Here is a 27,797-nt window from a genome sequence, read left to right as displayed (position 1 = left end):
CTGGGGTCAGTCTTGCAGGAAAGTCTTCCACTCAGAAGAAGGCTGAGTTTTGCCTGTGCTGGAGATTCCACAGGGGTTTGTTTTTCTTTTCCTTATTGCAACAGAGTGGTGAAAGGAGGTTAAGAAAACAGGCCAAATCAGGGAAATACATACAGACCCCCAAACCTTAGCACAAAAAAGTTTTGATGGGCATTGATAAAGGCTCTGCTGTCCTGCTCCGTCCTCACCAGACCTCCCCTGGCATGGGTGTAATACGCCGTTCTGCATCAGGGAGAATCTGCAATACCCAGCAGCAGTAGTGACACGCTGAGCAGCAGTTCAGCAAGCCGAGGGTCTGATCCAAAGCCTGCAAGGCTCTGTGGCACTCTTTTTCATTAACTTCAATAAGCTTCAGCTCCAACCCTGAATCCCCGATGTTTATTTCAAGCACTGGTGTAGCATCACTGGAATATAACATTCCTTTGCATACGCACCTTAGGGTAACAGTCTAAATGAGTATGTGGATAAGTCAAGCCAGATCCTGCCAGGCGGCATCCTGAAGCAGACCCATTCAGTTCCTGGGTCATTTGTTGAGCTGGCCAAAGCATTTCAAAGGAACGGTTACCTAGCCGAACGTGTAGTTTTGTAAAAGGCAAAGCGTTCCCCTGGAACAGGTCTGTTTCAATGAGATTTTTGCTAGAGGACATTTTTTTTTAAATTAATGTATTGAGTTCTCATTTCAGGAGGTACAAACCTGTGATTTTAACAGGATCTTTTTGATTAATTTTGTTTCAAGTCTGTATTGTATTAAACCATTAAGAACATAAGAGCTTCCATTTTGGGTTAGACCAAAGGTTTGTCCAGTCCAGCATCCTCTGCTCCAGCAGTGCCCATTAGAAAGAGTAAGAACAGGGCTTTTCTAAAGAGTGACCGTTTCCTTAGTATCCTCTGGCTTCCAGCAGACAGAGGTTTAGTGACTAAGATAGATTTTGCAACTGGATCTTCATGTTTAATAGGAGTGAGTGGACACAACCACCACTGATCTGTCTCATTCTCCTTGGAGCTAATTTATGACTTTTGCATTCAGCAACATCCCATGGCAGAAACATCTTTCATTTATTCATATAGTGTGTGAAAATGTACTCTTTTGTCTGGCTGAAAACCACAGCCATTCTGCTTTATATATTTTATGTTTTGAGGCTATTAAGACAAAGTCTTTTTATTCCTCTGAGACAATACCCTGTAACATTTCACAACTGAAGAATTTCCATTTCACAAGAACTTTGGCCTCTCCAATTCAAAGTGGAAGCACATTTTTTGAGACATCAGTATTTCCCATAGAAAGAAAATTCCATTTTTCATCCCATTTCAGTCATTTCGCTATATCACTGTAATTGAGGGTGACAGCAACAAAAATAATAATAATAAAAAAACCAAACACCAAAACCAACAAAAAAACTACTTAGGCACCCTGGGAAGAACTGGCAAGAATGAATGAAAGTTTCGCAGCAGCAGTTTCTTCCTCTCAGCTGGGCTAGGGGAGTCACAAGGACAGGTTAGGGGGATCAGTCATGCCAGCCTCATCACACCGGCACTATGTCATGCCCCCACCTTATAGTTTAAATGCCTATAAGGCAGATGGTATTCCACATAGGATAGGAGTGCAATTCTCACCTTCATTTTTATCTATGAAATCCCCAGACTGGGACTTCCACCTAGGTAATGTGGGACTAGTTTAAGCAAAGATACACCTTCTTTTTAGGTGATCTGCCTTCTGGGGGGAAAAAACAATGCTTTTAAGGTCTCCTTGCAGTCACTGGGATGTCTGAAGGGTTAAACAGGTGGATCCCGTTTAAGTTCAGATCTTGAACTAATCACCTGTAAGTGGGCATAGGCACTGCATGCCCAGCTCCACTGCTCACATCCATACTCAAGTCCTTACAAGATTTAAGCTCTTGCTCTATAAAGCACAGTGAAATTATGTTTTTATTTCCAACCTCCTTATTTTTCTGCTTACAATTATAGGCAAGGCTGTCTCTTTCTACGCTTACGTACACAGCCTGGCACACTCCACTTTTGATTTTAGCTGAGGATTCCAGGTACAAGCATCAAACAAATAATACACAAAACTTCTGTGTGAAATACGGCTTTGTAACTGAAGTGAGCATTAGGCCCGGAGCTGTATGATGTAGGAAAGGTGTTATTGAGACCTATGAGACATGCTGCTTGGATTCCTTTATTATTATTGTATTCTTTTGCCTCTCCTTCATTTTCTTTGTTTGTAGACAAGGGGATGGAGAGGGAGAAAGCCAGCAAGTTTATAAAAGCAAGAGAGAAAGGAGTTGAGGCATTTTGTGGAGATCTTTAATGACATTCTGTATAATTTGAAAGTGGGGAGGGAAGGGGGGAGAGAAAAAGGGAATTAGCAAAAAAACTGGCAAAAGAAAAGTGGAATGTGGAGAGAAGCGTGTGGATGAATTTTAATGCAATCAGAAAGCTGTAATAATGGTAATAAAGGAATATATTCAGACGTCAAGAGAGGGAGAAGGGAACAGGACCCGCGACGCCAGAATTTAAATTAGACATAGGCGTATAATTCTTTTTTCTTCCCCCCCTTTCTTCAAATGAAGGAAATGGAATTTTTAAGCACAGCGAAAGAGGGATTAACAATTGGCAGGTTTTCAGCCCTTTGTCTTTTGGCGAATCCCATTTAATCACCGTCTTTAATATTAAGGAGGCTGTGGCCATGCGGGGCTGTCTCAGGCTTGGGGGAAAAGGGATGATATACAGAGGAAAAGAGAGATAACACTTAGGTTCAGGCAATTGTGAGGAAGTGTTTCAATTACCTCCACTGAAGTCTTTAAAAACTGAAGTTTAATTTGATCTGAAATGTCGTCACAGCTCCTGCAAGAGAAAATATGTCCTTCCCACCCCCCTTCCTGCCCATGTCATTGCTGTTTCAATAGTCCTCAGTGCTCAAGGCTGGAGTGCTACCACAGATTAATGTCCTGGCCTTCTAGGCTTCTGGAAAGGGTTTCAAAGCCCCGACAGGTCACCAGTGAGATGAGTTTAGGAACTGAAACTTATTTTCCTGACATACCAGCCTTGACACCACTGACCCTGCGGAGTTTGTCAAGAAGCTTCTAAGCTTTGCTCTGAATGAGCGTGAAAACCAAATGGCCCTTCAGGCTCAGCCTTAGCCTTATGTGGCCACAGAGTAAAAAGGGGATGTTACACATAGGAATTAAGTTGTGTTAAATTCCCCAGAACTAAAGGCTGTAGGAGTTGTTTTCAAATCTGAGCTGCCTCTGAAAGATGAGTGTAAAAGCGTGATTCAGTGTTCGTTTGAGGTGTCATTTGGTAGTACAAGACAGTCTTCTTCACCTCCTTCTTCTTTGGGAAATCCACCAAGCTGGGCCAGGGAAACAACTGTAGATTTGCAGGAGGAAGAAGCCCAAACACTCATGGAAAACCCTGCAAAGTTTAGTTACAGCACAGCTCCACACCTCTGCACTTCGACGCTGGGTCTCCTCATGTGCTTTTCTCCCATGAACATTTCCAGGGGTGTTCCTGGGAAATGGGAGCTGTAAGCACAGGCTGCTAGTATCTAGGGAAAGAGCCATGATTTCTTTTCATGATTGGAAGGCTGACTTGAATTCAGATATTCTTCCTATTGTGGAGGGATGGTGAAGAGAAAGTTGGTGTTTGGGCTATATGTTGAATTTAGAAAGATCAGATTTTGACTCCTGAGTCTTTTCTTAAAAAGCATCACCTCATGAATCATTCTCAGAAATATTCCAATTGGGTGTTTCAGCTAATGAATAAACTTGGAAGAATCATGATCTGCCAGAGTCTTTGTGCTTTGCATGACAGCAGGTTTTAGACTGCTCTCACCACCAGCTTTCCCAAGCAAGGGCTGCTAATAAAGTGGGTCATTGCGAATTGTTTTCCCAGCTCAATATCAAACACCATAAAACCTGTCATTTAAGATCTGCAAAGGGAATAGCATCTCTTGGCAATGGACAGTTGTGACGGCGCTGTTCAGCAAGTCAGAACTACTGATATTTGTCTTGGGGTTATAATATTCTCAGCTGTACAAGAAGAGTCTGCTGTTAAAAGAATCATTTAGGCTATGTCTTCATGGCAGGGTTTGCTTGGCCTGTTGCCCAAGTTTTGTCCATAACCTATCTGCACAGAGGAAGCCTGAATGTGCTTTCATCTTAACTGTCTAGATGAGGCTGTAGGTTTAAGGTTGGATTTCACTTCAGTACAGGTAGACAGCAGGTCTTGCCACAGGAGCACAGCCCAGCCAAGCCCAAAGAGCATTCATACTCCTGGTTTGAACTGTCTTCTCCATCTCCTTCCATTTTTTGTCCTAGCTCTGCACCTTATCTGTCCTGCTCATATGCTGGCTCTCCCAAACCATTTCTGGATATGGTTTAGCAGCTGAGGAACTTCCAGTTCCCTGTCAAGCAGCTCTCTCTGCTCAGGAGGATAAGACTGTTGTATGGATGAGGACCCCAAAAGTAGAGAACAGACCCAGACACATTTAATTTAAAAACATAATCTTAGACTTTGGGTTCAGCAGTTGGCAACATGTTAAATTTCTTTCCAGTTGCTCATAGGGCCAACAGCAGATCACTGTGGCACTGTCTTTAGGGATCACACTGCTGCAGGACATGAAAACGTTTCCCTGGAAGATGACTCCGAGATCCACAGTCATTGTCATTTGCAAAAGCAGGGCTTTTCATTCAGAACCAAACCCTGCCTTGATTTACTCCCCACCATGCTCCTCTTGCATGCAAAACAGGTCAGGGAAGCTCCAGCCACTTAAATCTCATAGAATCCATTAGAGGGTTCAGCCATAGATCTGAGCGCCAGCCTGCCAGGTGCCTTTCATTACTACTGCCGGACCTCCCTGTATTCCTGGCTTTTGGCAAACCCTGAGGAACCTCAGCAATGCCTGATTTTGCCTGGCACAAGAACCAATTATTCTTTTTGCATATGGGAAACTGAGGCTGCCTTTTGCACTGGGTAATTTATGTAGCCCACATTTCCACTGAGGCTGCTGTCCTTGGCAGAGATGTATTGTAAGTATCTACACTCTCATGAGACCCCACCTGGAGTACTACATCCAGCTTTGGGACCCCGAGCATAAGAGTGATATGGACCTGCTGGATTGAGTCCAGAGGAGGGCCACGAAGGTGATCAGGGGGCTGGAGCACCTCTCCTGTGAAGACAGGCTAAGAGAGTTGGGGCTGTTCAGCCTGGAGAAGAGATGGCTCCAGGGAGACCTTCTAGCAGCCTTCCAGTACCTAAAGGTGGCCTACAGGAAAGCTGGAGAGGGACTTTTTACAAGGGCATGTAGTGATAGAACAAGGGGTAATGGCTTTAAACTGAAAGAAGGTAGACTTAGGTTAGATGTAGGGAAGAAATTCTTCACTGTGAGGGTGGTGAGGCACTGGTACAGGTTGCCCCGAGAAGCTGTGGATGCCCCATCCCTGGCAGTGTTCAAGGCCAGGTTGGATGGGGCTTTGAGCAACCTGGTCTAGTGGAAGGTGTCCCTGCCCATGGCAGGGGGGTTGGAACTAGGTGATCTTTAAGGTTCCTTCCAACCCAAACCATTCTATGATTCTATGGTTTAGTAACAGTAACTACACAGTCATCCATCTCTCTGGTACCAGAAATAACAAATCACTCTAAGGTAAGAGTCATTTTGCCTTCTACAATATCTCAAGCATGGCTTGAGGTGGGACCCAGGAGTCCCAAATACCAGTTTGAAATCTACAGACAGGAGCTTTGGCCAAGCTCTTGCATATCCTCATGGGTCCACTCTTCCATAACTGGATCAGAAGTGATTTCCACTCTTTTCTAAAACAAGACTTAGGGCCTTCCTATTGAAAGTAGTTTGTGGCATGTTCAGAATAAACAGAAGGAAGAGGTTCCTAACACAATGTATGATTAAGCTGCAGAACATCTTGCTGCAGGATGTGGTGGCTGCTTACAGTTTGCACGGGTTCAAAAGCCCACTGAACAATTACATCAAAGAAAGACACTTCAAAAACTATTACAAATGAAAAAAACACTGCAGACTCCAGAAGTCCCTAAACTGTAGAACACTGGAGTCTAGGAGAATATTTGGGGGGATTAACAAAATTGGTCCCCCTGTTCTTGTACTCTTTCCTAGACATCCACAACTGACTATTGCCAGAGGCAGCACACCAAGTCAGACAGACCTGCTGTCTCTCATAGAGCTGTTCTTTCACTCTGTATACAGGATCCATTACCAAGTCAAGGCTCAGAGTGCAGCCAAGCAATTAAATAAGAGAAATCCTCCCAAATAAGTTTTTCAGATGCAACAGTGAAGAGTAACGCACCTGAGGGATGAAGATTCCTTCTTTGTGCAGGAGAATTATGCTCCCACACCTGGGCTTATATTAATTTGCGCTTGTCCCCATCACACAGCTGTTCAGATTAGATGTTATTCTCTCTAGCCCGGGTGTCTCAAAGCCTCTGTCTCCAGCAGCCAGAGACCAGCAGCTGTGCAATCATATCTGCTAACGTATGGGATATAAAGAATCTGTTAAGTAAAACCAAACCAGGGAGGGAGGAGGGGAAGAGATCAGCACAAAGAAATCACTCCTGCTAAGATGTGATTAGGGATGCCCCACAACACCCAGCTGCAAGGAACAGGTGAACTCAGCAAACATTTTAAAGCCTGCAGCAGAATTAGCCCCTTGTGGGTGTTGTTTGATATGGGGAGGAGGAGTGAAAAGGGGGGAAATAGGAGTCTGTGCAGGTGGAAGGAGGGTTTGGTTGTTATTGTTTGGAGTTAGGTAGCGGTAGGTTTCTGTTGTTTCCAGAGTGGGTTGGGCTTTTGGTTGTTGTTGTTGTTTTTTTCCCCCATCCTAATTTTTGAAACACCTCCATTTTGCAAGGTTCATGTATTTTCCAGCAAGGTACCATGGAGAAGATAATTAGCTAATTTACAATTAGCTACAACAGAATTCGTAATCGCTTCCCCTGTGGAAAGGGCTGTAATCATCATCACAGAGCTGTAGGACTGCTGTGAAAATGGCAATAGGAGTGTGCAGCCCAGGCCTCAGGAAATGCCCTGCTTTTAGCCTATTGATCCACCTGATTAGCAGAGGTTGAGGGGAGTGATGGGGCACTCCAGCTCGAGAGGGGAGCTGATTTGAGCTTGCAGATTTGAGTTCAGAGCTCAATCCAAACTTCCATAATGTTCAGGGCACCTGCGGCTCACCCCTTTGCTCTATAGCTCCTCCTTTCTTCTTTGGCCTGAGGAGGATACCTTGTCCATGATTGTCTAAAAAAACCACCCCAGATTTATAGCTCTTTTTCACCACTGTGATGTTGGCAGATTCTTGACGCCACTGCATGGACTTGGGGCTACTGGTGGATGAAAAGGTGGACAAGAGCCAGCAATGTGCGCTCACAGCCCAGAAGGCCAGCCATGTCCTGGGCTGTATCAAAAGAAGCGTAGCCAGCAGATCAAGGGAGGTGATTCTCCCCCTCTACTCCACTCTTGTAAGACCCCACCTGGAGTACTGCATCCAGCTTTGGGATCCCCAACATATGAAGGACATAGACCTGTTGGACCGAGTCCAGAGGAGGGCCACGAAGATGATCAGAGGGCTGGAACACCTCTCCTATAAGGAAAGGCTGAGAGAGTTGGGGTTGTTCAGCCTGGAGAAGAGGCAGTTCCAGGGAAACCGTCTAGCAGCCTTCCAGTACCTAAAGGGGGCCTACAAGAAAGATGGGGACAGACTTTTTAGTAGGGCCTGCTGCAATAAGACAAGGGGTAATGGTTTCAAACTAAAAGAGGGTAGATTCAGACTACATATAAGGAAGAAATTCTTTACTTTGAGGGTGGCAAAACACTGGAACAGGCTGCCCAGACAGATGGTAGGTGCCCCATCCCTGCAAACATTCAAGGTCAGGTCGTACCGGGCTCTGAGCAACCTGATCTAGTTGAAGGTGTCCCTGCTCATTGCAGGGCGGTTGGACTAGATGGCCTTTAAAGGTCCCTTCCAACCAAAACCATTCTGTGATTCTGTATGATTCTATGATGGACACCCTCAGCATCACCTCCTCTCCCCTCTCTGCCGAGGATCATTCAGCAGAGTGGGCAAGGAAGATCTGCCCTGCCTCTTGTATCCTCTCTGGTAGATGTGCCACTTGGTCCTATGCACTGGCATTTTCTTCTTACCCACACCTGCACACAAAACTTCTTTGGGCTGCTCGTTTGTTCTGTCATGGTGCCAAGGAGATAAGCTTAAAGGCCTTCCCAGTGCCTGGACTGAGGCACCGCAGCTGGTCCCTCGCTATGTGTGCAAGCAATGTTTGGGGAGAAGGGGAATAGCAGCAGGGACAAATAATTATTAGCTATATAAATAATGGAATTAATTAGCATCTGGTTTCTGAAACAAAGCCGTACAGCAACCTGGTCCTGATGCTTAGAAAGCCAAAGGCATTGAGTAACATCAGAGAGCTGCTCTGGTGAATACCATGCACATACAGAAGATGGTTGTTCCCATACAGAAATATGCAAACATTAGTTTTGTCCTTGCATGAAGAAGCACACACTCTATCCGTGTGTGATGCCCTGGCAATGAACTCGGGATGAAACAGGGAGGCTCATAGGTTTTAGAATAAGGGGTTTCATGGCTAGAAGGGACCATAGTGATCTTCTGGTTTGCCCTCCTGATTAGCCTGGGCCACGAAGGTGGTAGATCTGTCCGTCTTTATTTCCAAGGCCTTGGATGTGATGTTCTAGATGGTAAAGCTGGCTTACGCTTTCCTGATACAAGGATTCAACCTCTTTGTTTTGTATGAGGAATACGAGAACACAAGTGTATTTATATACTCTTATCTAAATGTACCCCCACGCACACACATACATTAGCAAGAGCTATCTGGATAAACACAAACCTGTGTCATGTCTCTCTGTGAGTGACCCTAATTTTCCCCCAGTCCCTCCACAATTGCTGTGATTCTTGTTCTTGTCCTCTTGCTTCACAGAGGGTCAAACATCCTGCATCTCATTGTCTCTTCTGTCTCTTTAATTAGTGCCCATCCTCCCCCTTCTCCCCCTTACTCCCATGTCCCCCCTTCCCATCTCCTCTCAGCACTTGGTTTGCAATGCTCTATTATTTCACCTTTCACACGTGTCGTCTCTTTCGCCCAGGCCCGTCTGACACCTCTGCCTTACACTTATCATAGAAACATAACATTTAAATACAAATAGAACAGGGAATAATTTAACCCCTATTTGCACTGGAGAAGGTGCCAAGGCTTTGTATAAACACAGCCGGGGAGATTTATAGATGCTGTATATTTATCTGACAAGTTGCGTTTCTTTACCACTGTGCCTTGCAGCCAGCTTTTCCTGACAGGCACAAGCCTCTGTTGCTGGCAGAGTGGTCAAGAAGAGGGAAGCCTGGTTTCACAGGGATATTGGAAATGTCACCAAGGTGATATCTCAGGGAACTCTGGTTTGCCATTGCTGTGGCATTTCTCTCCCTGCCTGTCCTCCTGCGAGGAATGGGGGGTGCCGGCTCCTGTTGTTGCTGTGGTTGGTTTTTTCATGGCAAAATGGGGTAGACTCGGGGTGAACTTAATTTTCAGTATTATCAGAGTGCCTCAGGGAGCCCATGGCAAGGACCTCGTGGTGCACCAGCGAAAACCTCCTCTGCGCTCCTGGGCACCACAGCACAGAGAAATAGCTATCCATGGTTATTTCCATGGGCCTAGCAGGCATGATGGACTCAGGTTTTGGGAAAGACTGATAATGGGGTGAACACTAATGAGGGAAAACAAATATGTGGGGAGAAGAAGCTTACATGGACACCGCATTCAGCCCCCACACTGCGGGGCAGTGTCACTGCTCAGACTGCTGCTGTTAAGAGCTGCCTCCACAGTGAGGTTAGTGAGGTTTATTCACTAACCTGTAGTATTTGGGTATGAGAGAGAAATGGAAACTGTCACTTTGGTGTGTTAATAGACAGAAATTTGGACAGGCTGTTCCTGACCAAAGCAAAGAGGAGATGCTCAGATGTGCATCGGTACTTAGTGCACGGCCATGTGTGGCCTTGAGGAAGCTGCATAGAATAGGTTTTCATCACAGCTATCCTTAGACATGCTAAGTAAGCTCACTGTCTTGATTTCCCTCATAGGGAGGAGATAGAGGCTGCTCCTCATGGCTGCCCACCTCAGTTGTGTAAGACAGGATGGTACCACTCACCTCCCATGGCTATGGCCCAGCTTAGGCTGGAGAACACGGTCATGCCCACAGCTCATGTTGGGGGCATCCCAGATGATGGGCTCGTGCCCAGCCTCTTTTTGTCCATCTCTTCTGGCCCTTGACAGTGGTATTTCTGTCTTGCTTGACTGTGCATTCACTTTGCCCTGGGGCCCAGTGCGGCGACTGAATTAAGCGCTCAAGCTCTCTGTACAAGATTCCGTTTATTTCACAAAAGGATCAAACTTATATATGTTTCAACAAAGATCTAGAAAGAACTAACGGCATACGGCCAATACTACTAACGCAGGAGCACATATCTGGCTCAGCTGGGATGTTTGCCAGTCCTCAAAACAGTTGAAGATAAAAACATTCCATACACATACTCGTGACTGTCTTCAGCCACATCTTCCCAGGCCTACACAAGGCCATCCTCCAACCTGACCTTGTAAAACTAGTTCTTCAAAGGCTTGGCAAACATGCAGCACAGCAAATTCTAACATTCACTCTTGAAAACAAACGCCAGGTGTTCCAAGCTGCTCCTACATCCCAGGTCTTAGGGGGCCTGGTTTGAAGGGTTTTTTACCCCTCAGTCCCATAATCTGAAATGTGGATGAGAGCATTGAGCTTGATAATGGAGGTCACGGGGGACTGAGTCTGCCCAGTGCTTTGAAATTCAGATGTGGGTCCTGAAATGCCTAGACTTGGGATAGCATCTCTCTGAAAAAGGAGGAAGCATGGGACTCAGCGGGGTGGTATGGGTGGTAGGGATGGACCCTACACCCCACAGACAGGCAGAGCTTAGGGACAGCTTGATCTGGGGACTGCTCCAGGTTTGTGTGCAGCCTAAACCTCTGGTTTCTGTAGGATGTAGAGTGGCTTGAGCAATGGTACAGCAAGGTACTGCCCTCCATGCTCATTTAAGGGCAGTGGAAAAGTCTGGTGGGGAGCACCTGCAATGTGCACACATGCTCAGACATATCCCACTGACACCAGTACACCCTCTCTTCATTTTATTCTGTCAGTCTCATGGCCTTGTTCAGACATATTTATAAAGCAGAAGTATTTGCCCTGGTGTGTCATGTCAGCTTTTTGTCTGGGACCTGGAAGACCAGTGTATGGGAGCACTCAGAGTGTAAGAAAGAGGCTCATACAAGCCCATTAGAGGATAAACTCATTAGTGAAGACCTGGAACATACTTAATGGTCCCAGCTGCTGGACCCTTCCCTTTCTCTTCCCAGCTGAGATGTGCGAGGGGCATTGCTAAAACACACTGCTGAGCTCCCTGTCAGGGCTGGGACATGAAAGGTAAATGCAGCACTTTGTTAGAAGAACCTCTCAGAGAAAAAAGCTTGTTAAACTGACTCATTTTTTTATCAGCTGAGTGTGTGATTGTGTAGATTTCTGAGGCGGCAGATGTGACAAATGACTCCCTTGACAACCCAAGGCGCAGTTTTTCAGGAGGGAGACAGGGCGCTGATTTGAAGACAGGGCTGGAGGTGATGTCCAGGCAGTGCTGAGCCCTGGCTGGCCATGGGGAGCCCCTTCATGCCACCTGCCCTGGAGCAGCTGGACCAGCAGCCCCTGGGAAACGTGGTCCTCACCTTTGGCAGAGCTTGTTCTTGGTGGTCTGATGGCCATCTTGTGGGCAGCTCACCAAAGCACCACTTCTGCCAGCCAGTCAGCTCTAGGGACAGGCATCACTACACCTAGTGTCCTGCAGAGATGCAGAAAAGGGGGCTAAAATAAATAAATTAAAAAAATTAAAATAAAATAAAATAGAATATAAAATCAAGTGGTTCCTAAAACACCTGGTTTTAGCTTTTCATAAACTAAACCAGACAAGGCAGTTTCAGGCCAGTTCCACACTAGAGAGTTTTGCTGACAGAGGAGGGATGTGATTTTTTTTTAATGATATATTTATATTAGCAAAAAGCCTGGTGAAAATACAGTTACACAGCTATAGGAGCACTTTTGCTGATGCAGCTTATTTGAAACAGGGGAAACTGTATAAAGTACAATACAACAGATGCTTCCTCTGTGCTGGAAGAATTTACTAGACACAAAGCTTTTTGCCAGTGGTGTTCCCAGTTCATTCCCACTGCTCTGCCCCTTTCCTAAAATACCTGCCATCTTCCAGGACAGCTGGTCTCATTCACTGGGTGGGTTTTCCTCCAATATCTGGACATCCATTGGAGTTTGGACTGGGCTCTTTCGCCAAGGCTTTGTCTAGCCCTAGATTGAAAGATGCCCTACAGAGCCCACACTCAACTTCAGTAGCTGCCTCTCTAAGGCTTACCTCACCTCTGAGAGTCTCTTTTGCAGGTCACTTTGGCCATCAAGAAAACAAACGTTTCAGATGTCCAAAGCACCTTCTCTTGAGGTGGACACAATCTACACGGTGTTAGTTAGGGCTTTGTGCATCATTAAAGCCTGAACTTTGTGTTGCCAGCAAAGACCTCGAAAAGTCCCTTTGCTTAATCAATTTCAATATAAAGTAGGCATATTTCTTGCTTTAACGTGTCTACCAGAAAGATATTCCTGTTTTTCTCCCCTATCAGAAATCCACATGTACCCTCCTCAGCCTACTTTTCCTGCCATTTCAGCAGCCTAACTGAAGACAACATAACTCCTCGTTTTCTGCGGGCAGTACATTTTTCATTCATGTGGATAGCTTGACTGCAGGATTGAAAGCTCCTAATATCCTCACTCAATATCCACTGCCTGAAAAATTATTTACATCCAAGGCTAATTTGCCAATTTGCAGGTGCATCTTGGAGAGGGGAATTTTGATCAAACACTGGTTGAAGCAGAACAGGTTGCCTACACCAATGACTTCTTGATGAACAAAAGTGACATAAATCTTCCAATTAGTCAGCCAGAAAAGGGTTGTTGCAAACCAATATTTTGTTCAGCTTTATGTTAACATGTGCATTAAAAATAAATAAATTAAAAGAATCAAACTATTTATTTATTTATTAACATATATTTATTCAAATTGGTTACATCTGCTCTGTAAACTGCTCTGAAAAAACTTCTTGGTTCACACATTTACATAGTGTTTAATGCATGATAAATAAGACATTTATGAATCACGTGCAAATGGCCTGTTTATATACCCAATGTAAACTATGTACATTTCTTCTTTTCTTGGTGTAATGGTGCTGGCCTCTGAACATAAACCTGATCTAGCGGCATCACTCAATGCCCTCTGAGATCTTTCTACCAACTCAGCAATCATTAGTTTGGTCTGTTTTCACCACCATTTTCTGCAGGTGTTTCATTCTGGACTGAAGATCCCCATACTTGGTGTAAGGCCAAGTATAAATAGCCTTCCTCATTCAAAATACAATTATCTACTAGCAGACCATGTCCTGCTTTGACATGAAATACCACCTGCTTGAGCTATCATCTCAGATATTAGTAATCATATAAGTTAACTTTTTGTTTCAAAAACTTTGGGCTTATTTCAAATGAACTTTAAAAATATATTTAAAAACTCATCCAAACTTGTAGGTATGTGTCTGTGAGTGGGTATGAATGACAAATCTCCATTTACAGGCTGTGGCTTCCATTATAACTTGATTTAAAACAACTTACGATGTTAAACATTTTTTTCCTGCAATTTGTTTAGAATTGTGAGGGCTACTAACATGTTATTTTTCATCTGGACTTTATTTCTATATGCTCTCTTTATCCACATTCCTCTTGGATAGCAGTCTAAGCAATGTTGTCATTTCAGTCACTGCAAGCTAACTGCAAAAATTGATGAAAAAAAGCTGATTTGGAAGACTTTGGTGCCTAGATTTTGAGAAGCAGTTAAAGATTTTATACATAACCAAACCTTCTGGGTTTTTGTTTGGTTGGTTGGTTAGTTTTTTAAATTGCCAAATTATTTTCAAGTACTCATTGAAAGTCAGATGCTATTATGGTTTTTCGAGCCAGCCACCTGAAAAGACTAGCAGCTTCTGAAATATGTCACCTCAATGAAATCACCGTTTGTTTTGCATGTGATACTGAGCCATCTTGGCTTTCACATTCCTCCTGAAATATGGTAAGCATCTCTTTATTTTGTTCCAGAAGACAGAAAACTCTTTGTGGGCATGCTCAATAAGCAGCAGTCAGAAGATGACGTGCGCAGGCTATTCGAGGCATTTGGCAACATCGAGGAGTGCACAATCCTACGGGGACCTGATGGCAACAGCAAAGGTAAAGTGGTGGCTTGTGCCAAGCTAGATACACTCTCAGTGTATATATCATCTTCTCGTGTGACAAAGTCACTATGTAGCCGCCAGGACAGCATCTCTTCCATTAGGAGGGGTCACATTTGCCAAGGGAGGCCATTACTTTGCTGGTCACTGTCTGCTTGTGCATGACAGGAAAAAGCTGATTGCACTTAAAAACACATGCCCCTGATGAGCTTTGTCTTGCCATGTGCAAACTGGTGACTATTGTTGTTTGCTCGCAGGGCAGAGCTTTGCCTCTAAACGCTGGGCTTTTATATTCACTCATGATGTGTTCTCCCAACCCAGTTGAACAGGCCAATTCTTTCTTTAAACAAAGCCAAGGTTGCTACTTTACATCTTGACTCACCGACTCCACCATCATCTCTGCTTATTTCTCACCCACCAGCCCCAGGTCTTCCCCTTTTTCACTTGGTCTTTGCATAGATACACACTGGCCAGCGATCGCAATTGCAAGGGTACAGGTGCTGATTTAAATATTACACTCAGTGGACATTTACTGTTTGAAACATACAAATGCTTCATTGCAAAACTAGGTGCCTTACCTCCTCCTGCCACTTTTTGGCATCACTTGTTACCTGGATAGCACAAAGGATCCTCTGCCACAGCTCAGGTGTAAGAATGAGGCTTCTCTCTTCAATAGGAGGGTCATTTTTTTCCCTGTCAGTCTCTAGACAAAGTAACTTCAATTTGAATAGGAAGCCCTCTTCTCTTGACAGTATAATGCGTCCATTAAATATTGATCTGCGTATAATATATCATAAACTGTGCTGGAATGTGCAGCACCAGAGAAGAGACCAGTCCTGCTGACACAGTTCATATCTCACTGGATATTTTGACATGTGACAACATCAACCAGCATATTTTTGCAACAGGGAGGCAAAGAATCCAAATCACAGTGATACACTGGAGAAAGATATTGCTATTCCATAAGATCACTGGCGGCCAAAAAAGACTTCACACCAGCATTACAGGGCAGCTGTTTGATATACGTCAGCAAAGTTCAGCCTTCCTGATATAGATGGCTGAAAATAAACTGTGGGCACCTTTCTTCAATTGTATGGCCACTTTAGTTTCATGACACCCAAAGACGGGGGCTGCCCCACTGGAAAGTGGTAGGCTAGGTTAGCCTAGAAGAGTTCCAACCTTCATAACAGTAGGCAGTTAAGCACTCCATTCACTGAACAAATCAGTAAATTGGCAAAAAGCAAAAACATATGTCTGTCTGCCTCCACCTGGAATTGTACAGAACAAAATCTAATGACAAAGGAGTTAAAGTAATAATAAAAGCAATAATGTCTGAGATCTGTAAGAAACAGATTCCAAAGGAGATCCAACCCACGGACTTGTATTCATACTTGTTTTTTTTTTTTTTTTTTTTTTTTTTTTTTAAACAATTTCATTATAAGTCTGAATCTGAGTGGCAGCTCCATATTGCTAACCAGTTTAATTATTAGTGCTAGCGGGCTGCAGTCTCAGGCTTGCATTTCACTGAGCTGTTCAGGATCAATACTGAGCCTTGACAGAGTTAATATTACCAGCTTCCATTTGCTGGTGCTATTTCCTGAGAATGTGAAGCTCCTAATTTACACACACACAGTTACATACACGCATACACGCACACAGTCAATCCAACAGAAAACTTAAGGCTAGTGCCCTTATCTTAGGAGTCAGTCAGGCAAGCCACAACTCCCACAAAGTTATTTCCAGTCTGTAATGTTTTCCATCTGCTAGAAACCAATATGTGACACACATTGCTTGTGAGCTACTTATTTTGGGTAAAACCCATAAGGCTTTAATTCTACCTAAATTGAGATTTCAGCAGATGGTCTAAGTGCCAGATAGCAATCAGATCCCATAGACTTCAATCCTACCCAACCCATCACGTGAAGCCCCACCAGGCATCCCTATGGTGAGCTTCTAAGTCCTCCAGGTACCTCGATGCAAGCAATGCTCTCAGAAGATACATCCCAGCTTCTGACTTCTGACAGTCCAGTCACAGCCAGAAAGCTGCCTGAACCTTGCCTGAAGCCATGGGTGATGTCCTGAGCCATGAGGCATGCCCTTCAGGGGGGCTACAGAAATACCTCCTGCATGAGTCACTCAGGGGTAGCCATGGTGGCTGGAGCATGTAACCAGGTGGCAGAAGAGCTGGGACTGAAGCATTTCTCTGCCAGAAGGGGAACACAGAGCCTGTCTCTCCTGAGAGAGGTGGGAGAGGAAGGAGCCTTCCTGCACCACTCCCAGTAAAGCTCACCAGCGTGCAGCCAGGAGTCCTCATGTAAGGAAGCTGAAGCGGATCCAGTTAGCAAGCTATCAGGACCGACAGGGTCTACATTGCTGCTCTCTGGAAAGCCTCTTCCCCCCGCCCCCTATTCAGCAGCTGTCTACTTCAGTAACTTAGAAAGTAAAGATTTCCCATGGTAGCAGAAGTTCCACAAGAGGAGTCTTAACACCGTCTGCAATTATAACCATGGGCCCTGACTCTACAGTCACCTCCAAGCTGGCGAGATAGTAAGAGCAGCCCTTGCAGCTCTATAATCTGGAAGTAAGGAAAAAGAAAAACAAAAACCTTAAGCACATGTATCAGCACAGGTTATATATCTCTCTGTGTGTCAAAATCCCTTCAAACTCCAGATTTGCTCCTATCAAAGGGACACCATCATTCTGAGGAGAGTGGCATGACTCACATCCTCAGCTTGTGAGGTCCTGGAGTCAGTTCTGGTGACAATGGGAAGGAAGGAGGTTGTATGCACATTTAGTGTTATGTACAGAAGCCATCCCATTGAACACACAAACAAAAGGGCTAAAATGTTGGGATCTCTGCTATTGCCTTGCCACCACGCACCAGTAAAAGCTGAGTTTTCACTTGTCGTGCTACCTCAAAACATACTGAAAGCAGTAAGAAGAAGCAGTAGGAGGGATCCCATTAGCATCTTGGGCATTAAACAACATAAATGGCTGCTACTTCTTTCATTCCCACCTTTATCCAGCTCCACTGATCCGTCAGAATCCTCAGCACAGGGATGAATTTCACCTGAAGAGAGTGAAGCCTCCAACATGACAGCAACACTGCAGCCAAAAATCCTGCTCTAAATGCAATGGGTGACTGGAGCTGGAAAGCTTTTGTATATTTGCTAATCAGCATCTTCTTTTTAGAGGCAGAAAGTACAAAAGAATCTCTGCAAATAATTAAACACCCTAATTCTGGATTATCTCTGATTAATGAAGAGGAAGGCACAGCATCTCAGGAGCCTGGGAATGCTGGGCTGCGATTATGTCATAATTGATCCCTATTGTTTCCAGCTGAAGTTTATCTATCTCATTTTCTCACGATTGTCTCCTCTCAGCTCCTTATAAATTAGATCCAACTATTAGCAACAATCATTGTGCTTTTCCTGAAATACAGTCTGAGTACAGTGCTGAAAGGGTAATGCAAAGTGAAGGGCTCCTAATGTAAGTTAATTTCATATGTGTGTATTATTTTTAGAAGGGGCTATCACTGCTTTTTTTGGTCTCAATTCCATCAGCTTACAGTGATGATTTTGGGGACCTTTGGGGCTCGTTCTTCTAGCTTGCAAGTGGGGTGTTCTAATGCTTCAGTTTTCATCCTGCACTGTATGGGTCCATAAGGGTATGTGGACTTTCTAAAGATTCTACAAAGGGCATAAAGAAGACCTGTCCCATTGCCAGGACTGGCATCCCCTGCACAGTGATCTGCAGCCCTTCAGGGAAACAGCTAGGGCTTTGCAAATTGATTAAAAACTCAAAAGTCTTTGGTAGTAATAGAAGGGGATGGAAGCCAGAACTTCTCAGATCTCTCCCAATCTGTTCCAAAAACTGCCTTAGCATATGGAAATTACTCTTCCTCTCTCTGAGTCAGTTTGCTTGTAGCTAAGAGCGTTAGCTATACCTTCCCCCACTCTAGTGGTGCATGTGACCCTTTGAAGTGTTGATCACTTCTGCACTCTGGCATATATTCATGACTGCACCTTTCGGCCCTGAAACCTTATGTAAGAGTTCAGTGTGAGATTCCTTGCATGGCAATGCAGGCCAGAGAAGCACTGCCTACATTTCTCTGATGTCCAGAGGAGAACACCTATACAGGTTCTGCAGCTATGAAAGACTGATTCAAATTTTGGTGGTGGCAAGATGGTAACCATCACATGCAGATCTCTCTCCCATCCCTGCTTCTTCATCAGAAACTGCCTCATGCTTTGTCAGACCAAAGCTGCTTGGAGCCAAGACAAGCTCTGAGCAGTCTGTCGTGGAGCTCTACCAGTGATACGATAAGGTACCTTGTGGGTTTGGACTAATCTGAATGCCTTCTGTACATTTGGCCTGTGGTTGCTTGTAACAAGTATGTGTAGCTTTCTGATAACTTTCACACGCTTCCTCACTGTTTCTCATAACCCCAGAGGGAGGAGCATTCAGCATTAAGTCCAATACAAATAAAAGAAAATTCATTTTCACCCAATAAATTGTAAAGTTGTGCAACAGTCTGCTCTGGAAAGCTGTGGAGGTCAAAACATAAGTGGATTCAAAATGTACTTGCTAAGTTTGTGTCCTTCAGTGCCCATTACAAGCAGTGTGGGAATTCTGGATGCAGCTTTGCTTTAAGAGCTCCTCAGGCCACTGATGACTGGACTTTGGAAAGCAATAACCAGGAGCACATTTCCTTGTTATACTTTCTCCACAACCATATTTATGGGCCAGTTCTGAGGACAGGGTACTCAGCTAGATGGACTTTCGTGGTAGCCACATAACTTTTCTTACATTCTTCTTTTTCCTCTTCCAGGGTGTGCATTTGTGAAATACTCTTCACATGCGGAGGCCCAAGCAGCCATCAATGCCTTACATGGCAGCCAGACAATGCCGGTGAGTAGCTCTGTAACACAGGCAAGTGAGGATCGGTCCAGCCTTTGCCGCCCTGTGGCCTGATTGAGGAGGAGGGATGATTTATCTACACTCTGCAACTCATCATCCAGGAAGGACGGATAACAGCTCAGGCATGCAGGGCCTTGGGTGTGCTTAACTCATCAGTGGAAAGGCCAGGATGACACTGTCATTTCACACAGGCGCAGAACCCCAAAGGGTGTTGTGTTCTGTCACCAGCAGTTTTGATGACCTGAAAAAAAGACACATCATTCACAGATGCCAAAAACATTGGGTCAAACTCACCATGAGTGTAACCTTTCTAGTTTCAGAGGGATGAATCCAGTAGAAACTTGTGTCTAAAGGCTTCTTTGTTTTCTCTCCCCAAAGAGTCCCTGCCTGTAGGTGAAGAACTTTTTGCCAGCATTCAGCAGAAAGCAGTGTGTTTGCGTGATGGCACTAGAAGTTGGAGACAAATCACGCGGTGATGGGTGCCTCTCACTGCTACTACAAAAGTGCCTACCTAGGCATAAATGTGGTCCCCTACATCCAACTTTTGAAAGACAGTCAGACCAAATACTGGATCTTCCAGGAAACATTTGAGGGATCATTCCACTTGGACAAATATCTAGTAATATGGGAGTTTGAGCTTGATAGATCAGGAAAGTAGAAACGGAGATGTATTTTCTATGCAAAATGGTATTTGTACACCATCACACAGATCCAGAGGAATGTAAGGCATTCCGCTGTCAGCAAGTAAAGACAATCTGGTCCAACATGTTTTGGTTTATTATAATGGTATATTATTTTTATTACTAATTATTCACAGTGTAAATCATGAAAGGCTAAGAAGCGTGCCGACAACTTGGAAAGGATACAGGAAAGCTCAATAAAAAATATTTAAGAGTGTAAAATCTCCCTCTCAGTAAGAGACTCTAATGTAAATTCATGAATTTATCCAAATAAGTTTAAAGTGGGCCTGGCAGATTGTCTCTAGATCTTTGCAGGGACAAAAATGGAAAATTCTTTACAGGGGAGAAGGTTTCTAAAAGTAGCAAATCATCAAGATCTCATTTTTTGGAACCCCTTCTTAGACAAATTAGCTTAAAAATGGTACATATTTACCAGTGATACTACTGAAAAAAATCTCCTTAAAGATGGGGGGGGGTGTCAGTTTTTTGAAGTATTACAATACTTTTAAGAGTATCTTCCTAAAAGATTCCTTCTAACAAAACCAGATGTTGGGCTTGATGCTGACATCCCCTAGTGGAATATTACAGGCATCTTTCCTGAGACACGTCAAAGAGGTACTTTTAATGACTTTCTTTCAAACTTTGGCCCAAAGTGATAGTGTCTATAAACTGACATCAGGAATTGCAGTTCCATAGGGTGTGGTACCACAAAAAGGTGTAATAAAAAGTCAGCCCTTGTCCCAAAAATCTTGCAAGCTCATGTGACAGAGGTGAGAGGAAGACAGGAGAAAACAGACAAAACCCAAGGAGAGCTGAAGATTTTAATCTAGATCTAGTATACCCAAAATATGCTTATCCTTCCCCAGTCCTTTTCCTTCCTGCTTTCAGCACACTTTAGATAAGAAACACCGACTCATTTCTCGACCACACGGGAGCAAATTTCTGTTCCATCCTGCTGACGTTAACTGAGTTTAGAATGTGCAAAACGATAAAGAATTTGGCCATTTCATGGGTCAGTTTTTTATGGGACCATTTTTCCTGTTTACTTATTTGACTCAAATACCTGTTATAGAAATGTTCTTGAATAACCAGATCTGGGCATCTGAAAAAGCATCACAATTTAACCCTTGCTAGATGCACATCCCAGGCTCACAATCAAGTTTCCGTGGTTGACAAGCTTCCATGAACTGGCTGAACCTCAGCAGCAGTCCACGTACTTACTCTTAGCTCACAGTAAAAGCAAGTAGAAAATTATTAATTTCATCCTCTTCATTACAAGGTAAGTTATGTGACATTGTCTTGTGTCTGCCACGAGCTATGAGCAGGCACACAGGCAGTTACCATGTGCAGACTAGTGAGGACCTGTCGAGTGACTGCCAATTGATCAAGACATGGAGCACACAGTTTTTCCCACAGGGCCTCAAAATTTCTAAGGCTTTTTGAATGAGATGGGCCAAATCCTGCAAGTGATCTCTGTTCCCATTCTCGTTTTCATGGTGCTTCAGGGTGTGCAGCTTCTTTCAGGGCTTGGATGTTCACAGAGAAATGCAGCCACCTCGTGGTGAGATGGCGATGTAGCCCTTGTCCTTGGAAAGGAGTGGTGCATTGCTGCCATCTTCCTTCAGTCCCCCCTCCTATTTCTCTCACCATTAGAACCGGCCTCATTTGTCCGGCTGTGATGCCAACTCAAAGTTGTTCCTGTGGTTCAGCCAATTTAAACGTCTCTTGCCTTGTCCTCGTGTACTACCAACGGGGCATCCATCATCATTCTTGTCAGGTCTCGAGCCGTTCGTTCCTGCGGCAGACTCCTGTTTCTCCACAGCTGTCAGGATTATTGCTCTACTGTGACTTCCTGTTCACACAACATATGTTGCCTAATAGTTTCAAAAGGCAACTTTCTTTTATGAAAGTTTTTTTCGTTTGTTTTTTTTTTAACCTTTCCTTGGACAGGTGCCTGACCACCATCGTCACAAACCCACGTCTTTATGCGAGGCACTTGTTTCTCCTAAGGGCCCACCAAACAGGTTTACAGCTTTCCAATTTTCACACAGTCAATTGCTTTTAAAAATAACATTCCCAAAATCCCCCTACTTTTGATCAGGCCCAAAGTTCCTTCTGACTCTACCTACCAAGAGGCCTTTTGGGGGTCTTTTAAAATCATATTGCCTATCAACTCATCAGCTTTACAACAGTGTTTTACTTCACCTCCATGTCCTCCTTTATGAGACATCATATTTTGCATGTATTTAGAATGTATTTATAACAATTATATGCCCTGTACTTTTAGCTTTGGTTACTCTGTCCTCCTGTGTCTCATACCCATCCATATGGGCACATAAGCAGGTCTCTTCACATGATTCGCACCCCTTCCTCATCCAAGCCTTGTCACTAGCAGCCTTATCCACCAACACAACAAATTCAGCTAGTACTTCTATCGTGACAGCTTGCAGATCTAACTTCTCTACTGCAGGACTGACTCTTGTCCAGACTAAAAGCTTGGCCTGTCTTTCCAGCACCTCCTTGTGGATGTCTAGCTGTCAGATCAAGCTCAATCTGTATAAAACAGAGCTCTTGAACTTTTCCTTCCAAACCCTGTCTCCTCTCTCCTCCGCCTCCATTCTCAGTCACTGTGGACAATATTATCATTCTACCTGTCAGTCGTGCTCCTACCTAGGCATCACCTTCAGCTTGGTTTTCTCCTTCTCTCCATGTCTTCACATCTGGGCAACAGCCAAATGTTGAAGAGTCATTCTGCACAACACATCTAAGATACAGCCTCATCCATCCACCCATGCAGAATACACTTCATCACGCATACCTAAATCGCAGCAGCCTTTATACTACCCAGAAGGTACACAGGGTTAAAAGCTATACTTCTGTTGCACCTTTTTCACCATCATCTCACCCACTAGGGCACCTCAGAATTTCTGTTATGAATTAATTCCTGGAAGGGGTAGAACAGTACTGTTATCTATGTTTTCCGCACAGAGGCGAGAAGAAGTGAAGAGTGTGATTCATTTGATTTAGCTTTAACAGTCTAAAAGTTTGTAAACCATTCTAAACTTCTTCTAGGATTCCTACAGAAAGGAGAGGGAGAGAGATTTCTAGAGATTTGTGCATTCTTCCCTTCATCTAACTGTGCTAGGATGGGCTAAATCACCTTCTGGGCATGCATGTCCCTTTCATTAATTATAATGGAGATCTCCATAATGGCATTAGACTGAATACCTGAGGTGGGACTCATCTCACTTAAATTGAGACATCCAGAAACTAAGGAACTATGTCTGAGGTTGTCATCTAAGTGTTTGTCATCTAAGCGTCTGCTATAATCAATAGAGAGAAATAGATAGCTCTGGAGGAATTTTATTTTACAGAAATAGATTTTGAAACCTGTCAAACCAAAACCCAAACAGAAGTGTGCTTTTTAGCTAATTTTAGGCATTGGATTCCTATGGTCTGCCAGCTCCATAATAGTGGTTCTTCACCTGAAGTACAACTTAGAATGAAAAAGGACCCGTAGTGCTTAAAAACAAAAGCTAAAAACACTTGCTTCCTGCAGATGCCTCAGAGTCTACAATTGCCTTTGCTCACCAGTGATACACCCCTGCCACCCTGAAATCCTTCTGCTGCACTTGTCGCTGCCACAGTAATCTTGCTGGAGCTAAAGATCTAGAGTGACTCTACACCAGCTGACGTTAGCCACCTACAAGTCAAATATTAAAGCTGTTCACTTGGCCTCTTGTCTGATGGCGATTTCTCCCACATAATTCAGACAAGTAATTTAAGATTGCCTGAACGAGCCATGGAGGCATCTGCCTCCCTGCTGAGTGTGCAGCTTAGAGTGGATGCAACTTCATGTCCAATGCAAGGGGACCTGAATCCTGTTCTGGGTGTTGGTGCCCAACTAAAGCAATCTGGGATGCAGAAACCAGGCATCCTGCATCTGAGTCCTCTGACTCCCGATCCATTAGGTGTACTGTGAACTTGCCTAACACACTAATCATCAGCACTGCATTCATTCTATCTCTTTCTTTAATTAATAAAATATAAGGCCATTAAGACTTTCAGAACACTGTAAGGTGGCTTCCCCCACCACACAGGCCAAGTCCTCTTTTGTTTTACTATAGAAGTCTGCAGTAGCTTGGTCAAACCACAGCATTTCTTCTGTATCCAGGCAATAGCATCCCAAGTCTATCTATGCCTGGCTGAACATCTTCCGTGAAAATTACTTTTCAGATGGAATCCTTGGTTTTGTGAAAAGAAAGGAAAATGTGAGACTTGGATACAAATACTGAACAGATGTCTGCCTTTCAGAGAAAGATTCAACTTAGTTGAACTTCAAAAAAAAAAAAAAAAAGTACTGCAACCCAAAACTTTGTTAACTTGGGGGCTTTCTTTTCAACATTTTTCTGTGTAGCTCTTATCAACACAAATGACAAAACCAACTTCAAATCTCTGCTTATGAGCCACCTGTAGCAAATTATGCAATTACTGCTCAATGTTGTTAGGCGACAGACCGATTAGATCTCTAATTGTTGTATTTAATGATTTTTTATTAATCAAGAAAATATGAATAACACAACACCTTGAACAAGGTTGACTTTCAGCTTCCACCCACCATGTTCTTTGGAAGTCCACCCATAGCACTGAAATTCCCAGCCAAACACGGTTAATAGTCGGATGAAGGGATTCTCTTCTTGCCTTATACAATGTACTATCTACCCACTCACACCATAAGAGATTTTTGTCATTAATTAAGTTGGAGGAATATTTCACCTGTTTAGTCTGCCAAGTAAGAGTGACTTAAATATGACATTGTCAAAAATCACCTCAAGAAACAAGTGTCATTGTCAGTACATCATGTGCAGTGGCCCTCTCTCAAACTGATGGCAAATGGGGCACCAGTTCTCGTTTTCCTGGCTTCGGAAGCTCAGGCACCCCATCGAAGAAACCAATCCCAGCTCACATTTATGACTGCTATTATTATTGCTGTGCATTCCTACGGTGCAGTTATGACTTTGCAAAGCACTGTGAAGTTGCCTTCAGACACAGTCCCATTACAGAAACTGGCCGAGCAGCTGTTCTCACCCCCTGTCAACACAGCAGAGGAATATTTAGGTGAATTAGGGATGGAAGGGAAAGCAGTGAGAGTCTGCAGAAGGAGCTCTGAGCGGGTGGAGGAAAGAAGGAAAATAGGCCTTTGTGGGCATGATGAAGTTGTAGCCCGGGCGCCTCGTTTGCAGAGCGGCGGAGAAGCGGCTGTTATTATGCGTGCACGCTGGCACCAAAGTGCTGAGTCGGCAGAAACTCCCTGGGAGGAGCAGCGTGGCGGCTCCGGTGAGTGGGGGGCCACAATGCTGGAGATCAGCTGAGGTATTTTTAACAATTATTTTGATATAAACAGCTCTGAACTTGAGGAGCTCCATGTAAATGGGAAGCAGTGGGGCTTGTAATTAGATTTGTGTACACTTTCATAAATTGCCGGGAAACATCAAAGCCGTGATAGAAGGCTGTGGTGCACTTTATTTCCTTCTTCTGTTCTTCTGTTAATTGAATGGTTGATGTGTGGATAGGAAGTGTTGGCTTCGCGGAGTACTATTTACAGACCCGCTGACAGCTGCACTGTGAAAATTAACAGGAACAGAGCAGCCTCTGTCACAGCTCTTCCCATGAGGGACTTGCTTCAAATTGGATCATTTCTTTCATAGGAGAAACTTTCCTCGTCTCTCCTCCCTTCTTCACAAATGTGCACACACATCCAGCTGCACGCTCCCCTTCTCCCTTCAGGCTCATTGCAGCCTTTAGTACTCAGAAGGAGGGTTTGTCATTTCCACAAAGTTGTGGGAGTTTGACTGCAGTTCAAAACTTGTAGCATATTCCTCTTCCAGCAAGACACATCTTCAGGAAGTCAACCAAATCTGTGAGCTGGGTGTGTGGAGCCACAGCTTCATGTTTGCAGGTCTCACCTCAACAGGAACATGCTCTTCACCCTCTTAGAAACTCTAGCAGATTTCCTCTCAGACTACTACTGTTGGAAATGTGGTTATTGTTGATGTTACATGGAATTGCTGTGTGCTAAGCACCATACGAACCTCTTACAGGAAAGTTCCCACCCTCAGCAGCTTACCAACTAAAGGCTAGGGTTGACCTGGCTGATTTACATCAAAGTGTTGGTCAAAGTATAAAACTTTGAGGTGCTCTGTAGTCTTATATCTACACCTCTCTTACAGTTCATGGAGAGAGACTAGCTCCTCAGGGAGACATCTGTCTGTCTTAAGTAATTGATGGTTTAGAACAGATACCCCAAATGGCTGCAATTAGGTCATCCGAATGTCCCTCTCAGGGACAAGACACAAGAGATAAGCAAAAGGAGCAACAATGCAATTAATCAGTATATTTAGCCAGTTCATAGCCAAAGTCACAGCAATCCTTGTTCCTGGTCCCAGTAGAGAAGTAATAACCAGTAAATACTTGAGCATCTAAATCTTAATATCTACTTAAATCTGGAAAACATAGAATTAAGAAGGTCAAACTTGAAGCCATCAGTCCACCACCTCACTTCCCAAGGATGTCTTCAAGATATCCAGGTAACATAAACAGGAACTTAGACAAACCCATAGTACAAATAGATAACAATTAAACAGACTATAATTCACAGTATCAATTAACCAACAAAATTTACTCTCATTGAGATTCCAGCATGAGCTCAAGTTCTCAGTTAATAAAAGCCGCCTTGTGACAGTCAGTAAAGGGATAGAGAGTCGCTGACCCCCTCAGGCTGTCAGGGTAAATAGGAAATGGGAAAGTCATTAGACTTAAGTTTTATATGCACACAAAAACATAAAGGGGGGATTTTCAAAGGTAATTCCCAGTGAAAGTTGATGCCAGTCCAGCATCTAAGTGCCCTTCATGCCTCACAGCTGAATTTGCCCTAAAGTTACTTGCCCAAACTCACAAAGTTTAGGGCAGAGTGGAGTATCATCAAAGCAAGTCCACCTGCTCAAATTAATGCAGAAGGCTGAGGCCTTGTTTTACACTGCTGATGTTGGAGAAGCTGATGTAAGAGAATGGAGATGCCAACTCAGACCCATTTTTTTTTCTCTTCACTGTTGATCTGTTCTCTAAAGAACATTCATTCCATGCAATGTCTTTGTGTAACACACAGACCAGCTTGTTTAACTCAGGGCAAGGCACAGCATACCCATTCCTTCTATTAAAAAATAATAATGCGTTAGGAACACTTTCATAACTCACCAGCAGCAGGCCTGGGCCTCCTTCCAGTATATGAACAATTTTTCTAAATATGCTACCTAAACACCATTTATAAAGTCATGTGTTGTCCTTTGGGATGAAAGAAGCAATGGATGTGTAATACTTAGATGTTAATTTGCAGTCATTTCTTCCATCAAAATCCAATGGCTCTTGATAGCTCAGACTCTCTTTCCTTTGGGCAACGGGTTCTGGCAGGAGGGGGACTAAGGTTTGTAGATGATCCCACCCCACTCTGCCTCCAAGACAGGTGAATCTACAACCGTTGGGCCAGCAGTTTCCCACTGTTACCATCATTTTCCTTAATTCTTTCTATAAAAAATAAAATCATAAGACCGTGTTCCCTGCCTCTCCCCTTGTTCCATAAAAGAACTAATAAATCACGCTTCTGGGTCCCAGAATAGAAATCCAGGCAGCCCGGCTGCCTGACAGAGGTATGAATCATACTGGCGCCAAAGATGGCCTTTACTTCTCAAG

The 27,797-nt window shown here is 43.9% G+C and overlaps 1 protein-coding gene across 11 annotated transcripts in view; it reads left to right on the top strand.

Moving 5' to 3' along the window:
• The window catches only part of CELF4 (CUGBP, Elav-like family member 4), a 690,804-nt gene that overhangs the window by 595,386 nt on the left and 67,621 nt on the right, over positions 1–27,797 (top strand). For 7 of the 11 annotated variants that reach the window (XM_010561115.1, XM_010561121.1, XM_010561113.1 and 4 more), the window contains exons 4-5: positions 14,321–14,449; positions 19,283–19,362. In XM_010561115.1, the coding sequence (XP_010559417.1) occupies positions 14,321–14,449; positions 19,283–19,362 (209 nt within the window). Of the gene's footprint in view, positions 1–9,679; positions 9,696–14,320; positions 14,450–19,282; positions 19,363–27,797 lie in introns of all 11 variants that reach the window. The other 4 variants (XM_010561114.1, XM_010561117.1, XM_010561116.1 and 1 more) reach the window with 2 other exon arrangements.

The sequence above is a fragment of the Haliaeetus leucocephalus genome, unplaced genomic scaffold, assembly GCF_000737465.1.
Source record: "Haliaeetus leucocephalus isolate CR32 unplaced genomic scaffold, Haliaeetus_leucocephalus-4.0 Scaffold142, whole genome shotgun sequence".
In the NCBI taxonomy this organism is placed as follows: domain Eukaryota; kingdom Metazoa; phylum Chordata; class Aves; order Accipitriformes; family Accipitridae; genus Haliaeetus; species Haliaeetus leucocephalus.
The sequence above is the reverse complement of the archived record's forward strand: the minus strand, read 5'-3'. Positions and strand labels throughout refer to the sequence as shown.